Source organism: Schistocerca piceifrons, chromosome 1, assembly GCF_021461385.2.
Source record: "Schistocerca piceifrons isolate TAMUIC-IGC-003096 chromosome 1, iqSchPice1.1, whole genome shotgun sequence".
Classification (NCBI taxonomy): domain Eukaryota; kingdom Metazoa; phylum Arthropoda; class Insecta; order Orthoptera; family Acrididae; genus Schistocerca; species Schistocerca piceifrons.
Genome location: NC_060138.1, coordinates 1,164,619,942 through 1,164,634,012, shown reverse-complemented (window position 1 = coordinate 1,164,634,012; position 14,071 = coordinate 1,164,619,942). Strand labels below are relative to the sequence as shown.

Genomic DNA, 14,071 nt, shown 5'->3' with positions numbered 1-14,071 from the left:
TAGTAAAAAAGTTACGGAAATTCCTGATTTTAACAAGGGTAATTTTTCTGCAAGAGGTATATGTGGCCTAAAAGCGCACTGCTGGAATTTTTCCATCTAGTTAATTATTGAAGCAACTGAAGGTATTACAGTCAGTCGTCTGGTAATCTCTGAACTGCTTCCATATCGGACTCCGTGGAATACATTACAGTACTATTACGTTGATAACAGAGCGATCAGCAACCGAATCCCAAGCCACCAAGAAGTCCACATTTCCTCCTCCTCTTTTATCATCTGTTATTCTGCATTTCGCCATCATTCCGCAGTGACGCGTCACAAAGCTTGGTGCATTAGTTCCAGTATGTCTGGCAGCTTAGATATCTTGTTATTTCTCGTGACAAATCCCTTTACTTGGCTCCAGATCATTTTTATTCGGTTCAGATCGCAGTGTTAATGTGACAACTGCAAAAACGCAGCATTTCTACAGTGTGCGCGACGCCGTATAAATTGTTTTCCATGTTTCTAGGACGTTTTTCACTGTGACTCGTGAGAGACCACATCTGTCCTATAAAACAATTGGCATATTCTAACAAAGAGTACGTAGGTTTTCATTTTTCTCCAAAGAATTTAACTGTGTAATTTTTATTACCTTCAAAATCTTTAACAATCTTTTATAAAATATCGATAATGAAGAGTGTGTGTTTGGAACTAAAAGCAGAATTTTGCGTGTAATTAGAAACTAGAAGACCTGCGTTTTTCCTGAAAAAAATGATGGTTAAGTATGAGTTAATTACAATGCATCTGAACAAAAAAAATTGTAGAACACAACGAACGGGTCTCCAACCGCCACCCACCTGTCCACTCGTATTTCTACCACGCCACCACCTACGCCACAAATATTAGGTACGTATTCTCAAAAACTGTCAAAGCTGTTTTTTCCCTGTGTAATCTCGTGAAAAACATTAACACCAACTTGTTCCTAGCCATTAACGGTGTTTCACTACAAAGTACGAAGAGTCTCTTCCATTTTTGCGGTATGAACAGCGAGATACTCAGAGCACAAGTAGCGCTTAGTGAGATTGTGATTGTACACGATTTTTAAATCAAAATTACGCAGCTAAAGTATGATTAATAAAAACGTCGATGGCTGTTAATACATCAGAATGCCTTAAAGTTTCTTTTACAGTGATATAGTAATAACATATTTTATACATAAGGATTGATTAAGAGGCATCAATGATCTTTGGCACATACTTCTTGGCTGGCTACTTTGGGAACAAAAAGACAAAAACCAACTGGTTTAAAGAAGTACAAATGGATCTTAAATGGTTGAACATTACCAAACCTCAAATTGAACATAGATAACAGAAGCCGCTGCTGAAGAACAAATACATACAACTGACATTCAAAACATCACAACAGAAGAAGTACGTCATATCTACAGAAGCCATATCACTCCGAGTGAAGTTTAGTTAAATCCCCCTCGACATGTAATGGTCTGTGGGGAAAAATCCTTCACTTAGAATGAAATTTTCACTCTACAGCGGAGTGTGCGGCGATATGAAACTTCCTGGCAGATTAAAACTGTGTGCAGGACCGAGACTCGAACTCGGGACCTTTGCCTTTCGCGGGCAAGTGCTCTACCGACTGAGCTACCCAAGCACGACTCACGCCCCGTCCGTAAAGCACTTGCCCGCGAATGGCAAAGGTCCCGAGTTCGAGTCTCGGTCCGGCACACAGTTTTAATCTGCCAGGAAGTTTCAATCCTTCACTTGTGTGAGTATATCCCAAAAACAGGTTCAACAAATTTCCAGGTCCAGGTAACTGAATACGCGTTTTCTTTCTTTTTTGCGCGTTAAGAAGTTCCCACTAAATGGCCGCATAATATTTTGGGATATACAAAATAACTCGAACCAGACAAATGCAAAAAAATTGTTTTTCTGTTCCTGGAAGAGATTTTCCATTGTCAATGTGCAGTTCGTCGTTTAGTAACAAATTGGATGAACTCTGACCTTCCAAATATGGTAACGTATTCTCACACTGTCTTTTTTAGGAGCTAACAGACGTACAGGAACCCAGAGTTCGAATTAGCTGTAGTAAACAGTAAACGTAACTATATAAAATAGGCTCAGCATGGCCATTGTCGTCACGGCATCTTCGCTCTTGGCATTAGTTCATCTCAAGAGTGGAACCAGATACGGAAATTATTACTTTAACATTTCCGCGAAAGTACCTCTGATAAGCCGTTCGGCTTCCACAAGCTTCTCTTTTTAAAGTAAATTTCGTGTACTAAGTGCGAATAGCGCGCGCTACCTGTACGTTCTGTATTTGTCCATTACGTATGCTTCCTCGATCGACACTGGAAGACATTTTGCGGCATTTCGACGTCACGTGTGAAATGGGGGCACAGAGGGACGCAGCATCATAACTTAGAAAATAATAAACGCGTGTCTCTTTGGTAGCTGCGTGATCCGGGCCTACGCAGCACCAGTAGAAGTTGGGCGTGGTAAGTGTCGAGTCCACTGGGGAACCCCACACGAACAGCGGGAATCACACTCCGCCCAAGAACAGCGGGAATCACACTGTCGTATTATCTGCGGCGTTTACAGTGTGACCGCGTCCACCAGGGTGCCTATTCTGTATCTTTCCGCCATTGTGCCGATCGTTTCGGAACTCAAGAGCACCGAACGATCTAGTACTCGAATTAGAGCCCCTGCGTTATTCAGTATGCATTTCGGAAGCGATGCCGTTCGGGTCTAGAGAACCGAAGCGCTGTTGTCGGTTCGCATCGCGCAAGCCAATCAAAAGCAAGCGGCCGCAGACCCGCGCATGCGCACTGCAGCGCGCACAGCGCCACGAACACAAGGCGGCTAGCAGACGACAAAGGCGCGCTATTCTTCGAAGTTCCAAAAGTTGTGTTTACGTTGCCATGACGCCGCATTCCATCTAAATGACTTGCCCGCCTTCATCGCTCTTGCGCCTTAACTGTATCAGGCGCAGTATATCCATCTCCATGATTCTCAGCTGAAATGCACAGAAATTTTTAATTACCCCGACCGCATGTTTCCATACATGCATAATAACGATAGCGTATTTGACTGTATTCTGCAAACTGTCGTAAATGCCGCATTATGCAATCTTATTCTCATTCACACTGACCAAACAACTGGAACGTAATGCTCAATTCTTCTACTATAGCATAGAGAAATGTAGGCCGACTTCGTTGCCAAACGGTGTTGCGTAAGTCATAAATGCATGATAGTTGGGAAGGTTTCCAATATCAAGCTTCACATGATTGCTTTCCTTTGTTAGTCGAAAGCTATGAACACGTTTCGATAATCACCAACTAAACCATTTGTGGGAAAAAGTACACAAAGTCACTAGTAACGTCAGTTCACACTCATGTAATATACGTAAGCACCGCCAATGTCTTGATATTTAATGATCTTTAAACTCTTATTTACATAAAAACAACACGTATTTTGAGAGAATATTGACCGAAAACTTTTTTTTATGTAATCATTCACTGTAACAATCTAACCCAACCATATTTCTAACAAAGGAAAATAGTCTATTATGAACTCAATTTCCAACTGGATGCGTCCTCTGGTGATTCTTTAGTAACACATTCACCAAAGCCAAAGCTAAAACCGCTAAATAAGTTTAAAATAACAAATTATAGGTGTACATAAACCACAGCTCACCGATCGACAGGGCCACACCGAAATCCAAAACCTCTCGGTACAATTGTAAAATCGGTGAGAGGACCCTTCGGTAACAGGTCTCTGAGGCTTACTGAATAGTATATTTCAGTAAAGAACCGACTATGACGTCACTACCGAGACAAATCTATTACACCGATCGGTATGAACGATACAGAATAGGGCTAACGAACCGGTCGGCGGAAAACGCTGCCAGCGTTCTCGAGGGAGGCAACGCATTTGGCGCTTGAGGTTGTGCGGAAGACGTCACAGGCGAATTCTGAGTAGTAAGCGGTTGGATACGACAAGCCAACGTCGGCATTTAAGAAGGGCGCAGGAATTTATTACCACGAAGGAACACTTATCACAATTGCGAAAGTTTTTAAAGAACGTTTTAAAAAAGACCAGCCGGAATACATAAACGAAAACTCAGCAACAGGGAACGTATAGCAAGAACAATGGGCACTTATGCAGTTTAGGGGGTACATGCGCTGATCACGAGGAAAGTACCAATTTTTGAAGAAAACGCGTATTTCTGAAGATATAAGCATATATATGCACAGAATACCAAAAAAATTTTATTTCAAAAATTGTGTGTCAGTCATATCTGACGCGTTCGTCACCAAAAAAGTACTTATTTTCATATGGATGCAAAAAAAGATCAATTAACTGTCTCAAATTTTTTTTTAGCAAAAATGATGTATTGCATATGTATGCACGGAATTTCAAAAACTTTTTTTTTGCAAAAAAGCTGGAATAACAAAATTTTCTCAAAAAATTATATTTGTTTATTTTGCACAGATATACATTAAAGCTCGAATCACAGATTAGATAAAAACAGCTACCTCAAGTTAATTTGCAGCATTAGGATAGATTTTTCGAACATGCTCAATGAAATTGTGGAATGGATTTTCCCCAAAACGTTGACGCCAGAGAAATTCCGCCAGGTAGTTATTCAGCATAGCACGGAGAGTTCCGAAACGCCTTTTATTTTTTTCTTTAGCTTTTTGCCCGACTGATACAATGTGATTTATGGCTGCGTTTGTAAAGGGATCGACACAATAAAGCTAATGATTAACAGTCAGATGATTGTAGCCCAAGTTACCTATGGTGTTGTAAGCTTGCCACAAATCAGAAACTATTGTACTTCTTTGGTATTCCGTGCATATATATGCTTATATCTTCAGAAATACGCGTTTCCTTCAAAAATAGGTACTTTTCTCGTGATCAGCGCATGTACCCCCTAAACTGCATAAGTACCGAACAATGAAGTAAACCAGTTAGCTTTCAAGTTTCTTTTTTTATATTTTAAATTGCAACACCCCCATGAACCATGGATCTCTCCGCAGTGGGACACATCGCATGACAACGTTGCTGATTGTCATACGGGAGGAATAACCACAATGCAGTGGTGCCTAGAGAGGACAGACAGACGCCTCGTTCTTGCAGAGCAGCAAGCAGCCTTTTCAGTAGCAGCAGGCAAGTCTGCATGACTGAATAATTTGGCCCTGGAACATCAGCTACCACCCAATTGTTATAATGGTATTCAGGAAGCACAATAAATATTCCCGAGGCAAACTATTCGTGAGGTAAGATAAACCCCCATTCGTATCTCTGGGCGGGGACTACTCAGGAGGATGTCGTCATGAGCAGGAATGAAACTAGCATTCTGTAGATCGGAGCGTGAAATATTAAGATTTCTTAGGTGGGCAGGCAGGTTAGAAAATTTAAAAAGGAAAATGGATAGGTTGAAGTTATATACAGTGGAAATTAAAGTAGTTTGGTGGCAGGAGGAACAGGACTTTTGGTCATGTGAGTACACGATTATAAATACAAAATCAAACAGGACTAATGCAGGAGTAGGTCTGATAATGAATAGCAAAACAGGAGCGCGCGTTAGCTACTATGAACAGCATACTGAACGTACTATCTTAGGCAAGACAGGTGAGAAGCCAGCACCCACCACACTATTACAATTTTATACAATTAGCTCTGCAGATTAATAGATTGAAATAGTGTATTGTTTGATACAGGAAATTGTTGAGATAATTAAGGATAATTTAGTTGCAACGGATACCTGGTATTCGATAACAAGATAAGGAAGAAGGAAATGTAGTACGAGAACATGGAGCTGGAGGAAAGGAGTGAAAGAGGGAGCCGCCTGGTAGAATTTTGCACAGATCGCAAAATAACCATTGCTAACATTTGGTTTAAGAATGAAGAAAGGTTGCTCGTTGTGTATGTAGAAGAGAGCTGGGGACACTAAGGTTTCAAATGGATTATCTAATGTTAAAATAAAGATTTCGAAACCAGATTTTAAACCTTAAGACGTGTTCACAGGTAGATGTGAACTGACTAATTGATTACCAACTGTAGATTAAAACTGAAGAAATTGCGAGAAGGTAGGCAGTTATGAGGATGGGGTCCAGACAAACTGTAAGAACCAGAGGTTGTTTCAGAGGAAGCATTAGGCAACGACCGACAAACGGGGGAAATGAATACAGTAGAAGAAGAATGGGTAGCTTGGAGAGATAAAATAGTGAAGGCAGTACAGGATCAATTAGGTTAAAAGACAAGGTGCAGTAGAAATCCTTGGATATCACAGATACTGAATTCACTTTATAGAAGGAAATATAAAAATTCAGTAAATGAAGCAGTTAAATTGGAATACAAACTTCTAAACAAATGAGTAGAACCTATAGGAAAATTAAAGCTGCTTCTTGAAGAAGAAAAAAAAAAAAAAAAAAAAAAAAAAAAAAAAAAAAAAAAAGCAGCTGTATCAATATCAATAGCTCAAATGGCAAGTCAGTGTTAAGTAGGGAAGGGAAAGCTGAGAAGTAGAAGGAATGTCTATATAGCGGTTACAATCTCGAGGGCAATATTGTAGAAAGAGAGGAGGAACGAAGTGAATATGAGAAATGAGATATGATACTGCGAGAAGAATTTTGCAGAGCACTGGAAGACCTGGAGAGTTATTGATATCTTGGGATAGGCAGCCAGAACAAAATTCTTCCTCCTGATGTGGAAGCTACATTAAAGAGGTAAAATACTTTCAAACTTCACGAAGAATGCTGTAATTCCAGTTCCCATAAAGAGAGGTGCTGACAGGTGTGAATAGTATCAAAGTATCAGTTTAATGAGTTATGGTTGCAAAATATTGTCAGTATTATTTACAGAAGAACGGAAAAACCGGTAGAAATCTATTTCCCGGAAGATAAGTTTGTGTTTGGGAGTTATGTATGAACACTTGAGACAATACTGACTATCTTGTAAGACAGGATGACGAAGGCAAACCTGCGTTTGTAGAATTTGTGCATTTGGAGAAATCTCTTAACGTTGACTGGAATACACTCTTTAACTTTGAAGATAGTAGGGATTAAATACAGATAGCAGAAGGTTATTCATAACCTGTACATAAAGCAAATTGCTTTTTTCAGCTTAAGGAAGAAGAAAGGAAGCAGTACTTGAGAATGGTGTGAGACAGGGTTGTAGCCTATGCCCAACGTTTTTCAGTCCGTTCACTGAGCTAACTGTGAAGGAAACACAGGAGAAATTTGGAAGGAGAATTGAGGTTTATGGAGGAGAAATAAACACTTTAATGTTTGGCAGTGACATTGTAATTATGTCAGATGTCCAACAACTTGGATGAGCAGTTGAATGGAATGGATAGCGTCTTTAAAATAGAAAATATTATGAAAATCAACAAAAATAAGACAAGGGTAACAGAATGTAGTCGAATTATATCAAGCTAGGCTGAGGGATTTGAATTAGGAAACAATAGGCTAAAAACAGCAGATGAGTTTTGTTACTTTGGCAGTAAAATAACTGATGACAGCCGAGGTAGAGGGGATATAAAATGCAGACTTGCAACAGCAAGGAAAGTGTTTCAGAGAAAGATAAATTAGTTGATATATACGAGGCGTGTTTTTTAAGTAGTACCGTTTTGAAATTAAAAAAGACGTGCTAAGATATCTCAATAATTTTATTTTTACTTGAAAGTCTGTACCTTAATCTACGCACTGACGCCATTATGGTCTGCTTCTTCCTTCTTTACGTCGTGTACTGAGTGTTTAAGATGCCTTCGATAATCGTGGTGAGTCCCGCCGACTGAAGTACGGGCTGTTATAAGATTTCTTAGTGCTGACGGCCTAAAAAGCGATCGATATTCCTCGTGAGATCTGTGCTGTTTACGGAGAAAACATTATGAGTGATGGAATGGTAAGAAAGTGGGTGAGAGCATTTAAAGATGGCCGCACAAATGTGCATGTTGAACAACGGAGTGGGCGTCTTTCGGTCGTTAATGAAAGTTTGGTGCAGGAAGTGGACAATAAGATGAGAGAAAACAGACGCTTTACGATTTCCTCCTTGCGGGATGACTTTCGTAATGTTTCTCGTAGTGTTTTGTATGGCATTGTGACCGAGCACTTGAATTACCGAAAATTGTGCGCACGTTGGGTACCGAAAATGTTGACGGATGTGCACAAAACCAAACGTTTAGACAGTGCATTGACTTTCCTTGAGCGGTATCACAACGACGGTGATGACTTCTGAAACCAAATCGTTACGAGCGATGAAATATGGGTGGCCTACGTCACACCAGAATCAAAGCAACAGTCCATGGAAGTTGAGCAAGGGCTCGTTTTGCTGCAAGACAATGCCCGTCCGCATGTGGCGAATCAGACCAAAGATCTCATCACATCTTTTCGATGGGAAACTCGAAATCATCCTCCGTACAGCCCCGATCTTGCGCCCAGTGACTACCATCTGTTCCTGCACTTAAAGAAACACCTGGGCGGTCAGCGTCTTCAAGACGATGACAAAGTCAAAACAGTGGTGATGCGGTAGTTAACAAGTCAGGCGGCAGACTTCTATGAGGAGGGTATTCAATAACTGGTACAAAGTTATGACAAGTGCCTCAATATTGATGGAAATTATGTAGAAAAGTAGATTAAGGTACAGGCTTTCATGTAAAAATAAAATTGAGATGTCTTAGCACGTCTTTTTTTTAATTTCAAAACGGTACTTAAAAAAACACGCCTTTTATGTTGTGTTTGTTCTTTCGGACACCATTTTGATCTAGCAGAAACTATGAACTAAGACGCAAAGAAACTACAGACATTGGCTGCGAGTGGGCATTGAAAATTTATGCCAGACCGGATTCGACCTCCTGTCAGACTCAAATTCTCAACTCTTATCCACACGTTACCAATGTGGTACTTCTTGTCCATTATCCTCATTACTCGCGGTATTTCGCCGATTCCCTTGAGTCCCAGCCTGGTGTGCATCTGCATTGAAATCATCATTGACTACTCTCGTCTTATTTATGTATGTGGTACTGTTGTTTGGGACACGTCCGAAAGCATGCGCGCGCGCGCGCACACGCACACGCACACGCACACGCACACGCACACGCACACGCACACGCACACGCACACGCACACGCACACGCACACGCACACGCACACGCACACGCACACGCACACGCACACGCACACGCACACGCACACGCACACAAGGGTAGTTAGGGCAGTTCGCCGGCCGAAGTGGCCGAGCGGTTCTAGGCGCTACAGTTTGGAACCGCGCAACCGCTACTGTCGCAGGTTCGAATCATGCCTCGGGCATGGATTTGTGTGGTGTCCTTGGGTTAGTTAAGTGTAAGTAGTTCTAAGTTCTAGGGGACTGATGACCTCAGCAGTTAAATCCCATAGTGCTCAGAGCCATTTGAACCATTTTGAACCAACTTCGTGCAGTTTCGATGAGCACTGTGTCCGGGTGGCACTGTTGTCAACGTATCTGCCTAGGAAGCAGGAGACCGCGCTCGTATCACAGTCTGGCACAAACTTTCAAGCTTCCTCAGATTTAAATTAACGCCCACTAGTAGCCTACGTCTGTAGTTTCTTTGATCTAAATACAGACATAGAATACAGATTTCAGTGTATGAAGTCTTCTCTGGAGGTATTTGCGTTGACTGTAGCCTGCAAACACAATACGACTGCGGGAAAAAGAGCCGGACGTTTCGTATGCGGATACATTCAATCGCTGTCCGTGAACGGGCAGTGTTTGGTGTGCTTAGAATAGTGGTCTCATTAGTTTTCTTCTCACTTTCCTAACTAGCTTCTGACAATCTGTCGCGTAGAATACCCTGCTCACAGGAAATAAACAAAGAAAGCGAATTACGATTGTTACGTTACCGGCCGTAAGTATTGTCCCCAACTGACTGGTAATTCGCCCCTGGACGGCAGAGCGATATGGCAACAATGACAATAAAAGTGCAAATAGAACAATTATTTGCACCAGTCACTATTTCACCCTACGACGCGTTTCGAGACTTTACACTTCCTCTCTTCAGGTGGAACGATTATACTGTGTTACATGTTTGCCAGTTGGCGACATCGAACTAGCAAATATAGAACAGAATATCATTCTTCTACGTGAAGATGAGGGTGTAAGCTGTAGAAACGCGTTGTGGGATGAAATAAAGAGTGACTGACGCAAATAATTGTTTTATTTGAACTTTTATTGTCATGAAGTCACAGTTCCTTACGACAGCCCAACATATGTAGTCCCAGTCTTCAAAAAGGGTCGTCGAGCAGATGCGCAAAACCATAGACCTATATCTCTGACATCGATCTGTTGTAGTATTTTAGAACATGTTTTTTGCTCGCGTATCATGTCATTTCTGGAAACCCAGAATCTAGTCTGTAGGAGTCAACATGGATTCCCGAAACAGCGATCGTCTGAGACCCAACTCGCCTTATTTGTTCACGAGACCCAGAAAATATTAGATACAGGCTCCCAGGTAGATGCCATTTTCCTTAACTTCCGGAAGGCGTTCGTTACAGTTCCGCACTGTCGGCTGATAATGTAAGAGCCTACGCAATATCAGACCAGCTGTGTGGCTGGATTGAAGAATTTTTAGCAAACGGAACACAGCATGTTGTTATCAATGGAGAGACGTCTACAGACAAAGTAACCTCTGGCGTGCCACAGGGGAGTGTTATGGGACCATTGCTTTTCACAATATGTATATAAATGACCTAGTAGATAGTGTCGGAAGTTCCACGCGTCTTTTCGCGGATGATGCTGTAGTATACAGAGAAGTTGCAGGATTAGAAAATTGCACCGAAATGCAGGAAGATCTGCAGCGGATAGGCATTTGGTGCAGGTTGTGGCAACTGACCCTTAACATAGACGAATGTAATGTATTGCGAATACATAGAAAGAAGGATCCTTTATTGTATGATTATATGATATCGGAACAAACACTGGAAGAAGTTACTTCTGTAAAATATCTGGGAGTATGCATGCGGAACGATTTGAAGTGGAATGATCATACAAAATTAATTGTTGGTAAGGCAGGTGCCAGGTTGGATTCATTGGGAGAGTCCTCAGAAAATGTAGTCCATCAACAAAGGAGGAGGCTTACAAAACACTCGTTCGACCTATACTTGAGTATTGCTCATCAGTGTGGGATGGTACCAGGTCAGGTTGACAGAGGAGATAGAGAAGATCCAAAGAAGAGCGGCGCGTTTCGCCACAGGGTTATTTGGTAAACGTGATAGCGTTACGGAGATTTTTAGCAAACTCAAGTGGCAGACTCTGCAAGAGAGGCGCTCTGCATCGCGGCGTAGCTTGCTATCCAGGTTTCGAGAGGGTGTGTTTCTGGGTGAGGTATCTAATATATAGCTTCTCCCTACTTATACCTCCCGAGGAGATCACGAATGTAAAATTAGAGAGATTAGAGCCCGCAAGGAGGCTTTCCGGCAGTCGTTCTTCCCGCGGACCGTACGCGACTGGAACAGGAAAGGGAGGTAATGACAGTGGCACTTTAAGTGCACTCCGCCACACACCGTTGGGTGGCTTCCAGAGTATGAGTGTAGATGTAGATTTAGATGGAACGATGATACTGTGATACATGTTTGCCAGTTGGCGACATCGAACTAGCAAATACAGAACAGAATATCATTGTTCTACCTGAAGATGAGGGTGTAAGCTGTAGAAACGCGTTGTGGGATGAAATGAAGAGTGACTGACGCAAATAATTGTTTTATTTGAACTTTTATTGCCATGAAGTCACAGTTCCTTATGACAGTCCAACATAGACGACATACGGTGGCAACAGTAAACAGAAGGCGTTACGAATCTCATTCTCCGTTTGGTTGTCGCCACGGTAGCTGCCCTGCTAACGAGTAGCCATTAGTCATTCGCTTGATCCAGCTATAATGGATCGCCGAGCCCTACCCGCTCTCTGACCTTGGCTCGACCGCGAGTCGGCGTGTGCGTTCTGAGCTTTTTCACCTCCCTAGAGGAAGCGTGACACTTGACAGTGCGAACGCCGTAACGGGCATCGCTGTGTCAGGGGGACCCTGGTATGTGCAGTGCCGAGCGAGGTGGCGCAGTGGCTAGCACACTGGACTCGCATTCAGGAGGACGACGATTCAATCCCGCGTCCGGCCATCCTGATTAGGTTTTCCGTCATGTCCCTTAATCACTTCAGGCAAATGCTGGGATGGTTCCTTTGAAAGGGCACGGCCGACTTCCTTCCCCGTCCTTTCCTAATCCGATGAGACCGATGACCTCGCTGTCTGGTCTCCTTCCCCAAACAATCCAATCCTATGTGCAGTGCTTGCGGTGGGGCCCTCACTTAGGCTGTGACGAGACGTACCTGCCGATGGAGGAGCAGGGCGCAGCGTCGGAGCAGACGGCGGCCTTGGAGAAGCGGTGCAGGGTGGAGGGCGACGGAGCCTGCGGCACCTCGGGGTTGGGCGGCACCAGGACGACGGTGGCGCCGCCGTGGCGCGCCGCCAGCTGGTAGCACACGTGCACGATCGCCAGAGCCAGCGCGCCGAGCACCACCACCCCGACGAACACCACCAGCTGCCGGCGGAGCTTCGGCCTGCAACACGCGTCACGTGCTTCACTTGTGCTGAATAATACAAACAACGCTGGAAGGTTAGAAATTTTAGTGACTGGAGAAAAAATTACGGCGTCCCACAAATTCAATTCTTGGTCCATTCTTATTCCTGTTATATAAATGTGAATAACTTTCCAATTACCATTCACCAAGTACCGGATGATCAAAAAGTCAGTATAAATTTGAATACTGAATAAATCACGGAATAATGTAGATAGAGGTACAAATTGACACACATGCTTGGAATGACATGGGGTTTTATTAGGAAAAAAATATATATACAAACGTTCAAAAAATGTCCGACAGATGGCGCTTCATCTGATCAGAATAGCAATAATTAGCACAACAAAGTAAGACAAAGCAAAGATGATGATCTTTACAGGAAATGCTCAATATGTCCATCATTCCTCAACAATAGCTGTAGTCGAGGAATAATGTTGTGAACAGCACTATAAAGCATGTCAGGAGCTATGGTGAGGCACTGGCGTGGGATGTTGTCTTTCAGCATCCCTAGAGATGTCGGTCGATCACAATACACTTGCGACTTCAGGTAACCCCAAAGCCAATAATCGCACGGACTGAGGTCTGGGGACCTGGAAGACCAAGCATGAAGAAAGTGGCGGCTGAGCACACGATCATCACCGAAAGACGCGCGCAAGTGATCTTTCACGCGCTAGCAATATGGGGTGTTGTTTTGGTTCTAGTAAACCCCCATGTCATTCCAAGCATGTGTGTCAATTTTTACCTATCTATCTACATTATTCCGTCGTTTATTAAGTTTTCAAATTTATACTGACTTTTTGATCACCCAGTAGAATTGGCACTTTCTGCAGACGATGTTAAATTTCAATAAATCATTCGAGAGAAGGCAACAACGAAATTGTTAATGTTTTTCAAGGAATTAAATAGTTCTCTGAAAATGGCCTCTCCCTAAATTTTGGGGCAACACACTGTGCTGAGTTCTGTAGAATAAACAGAACCAAACCAACAACAGACATAGCACATGTACAGAAATCAGTAAACAGGGTAGAATGCTCCAAATTTTCGGGTGTACATACCGATAAAAAGCTGAACTGGAAGAGGCATATTACTGAGCTACTCGCACAATGAAGTTCAGCTACTTTTGCTCGTCGTGTAGTGTAATTACTATTGTTCGAAACAAACTATGATCAGTTGACTGGGAGTGTGGGAGGGACCAGACAGCGCGGTCGTCGGTCCTATGACCCAAGGCGACAGAAACTAAGGGAGGAACAACGCAAACAGCACAGTCCAGTCGACAGGAAAGGAAAAAGGGCAAACAAAAAGGCAAAAGGAACGGGGGGGGGGGGGCAGCGGCAGGGGGAGAGAAGAACAGGAAGGGTGGGGAGGTGGCGATGGACGACAGCACGCGGCACCCCAAAGGCGCTAAGGACAATGGGGCGCCAGCACCATCGCCGTCTCATCCCAATGCACACACCAAACCATGATCAAGACACAG

General features: G+C 43.0%; 1 protein-coding gene across 4 annotated transcripts in view; it reads right to left on the bottom strand.

Moving 5' to 3' along the window:
• Positions 1 to 14,071, bottom strand: part of LOC124781209 (scoloptoxin SSD14) — a 534,282-nt gene that overhangs the window by 52,375 nt on the left and 467,836 nt on the right. For all 4 annotated transcript variants that reach the window (XM_047253842.1, XM_047253841.1, XM_047253843.1 and 1 more), the window contains one exon: positions 12,346 to 12,576. In XM_047253842.1, coding sequence (XP_047109798.1) covers positions 12,346 to 12,576 — 231 coding nt within the window. The remainder of the gene's footprint in view (positions 1 to 12,345; positions 12,577 to 14,071) is intronic.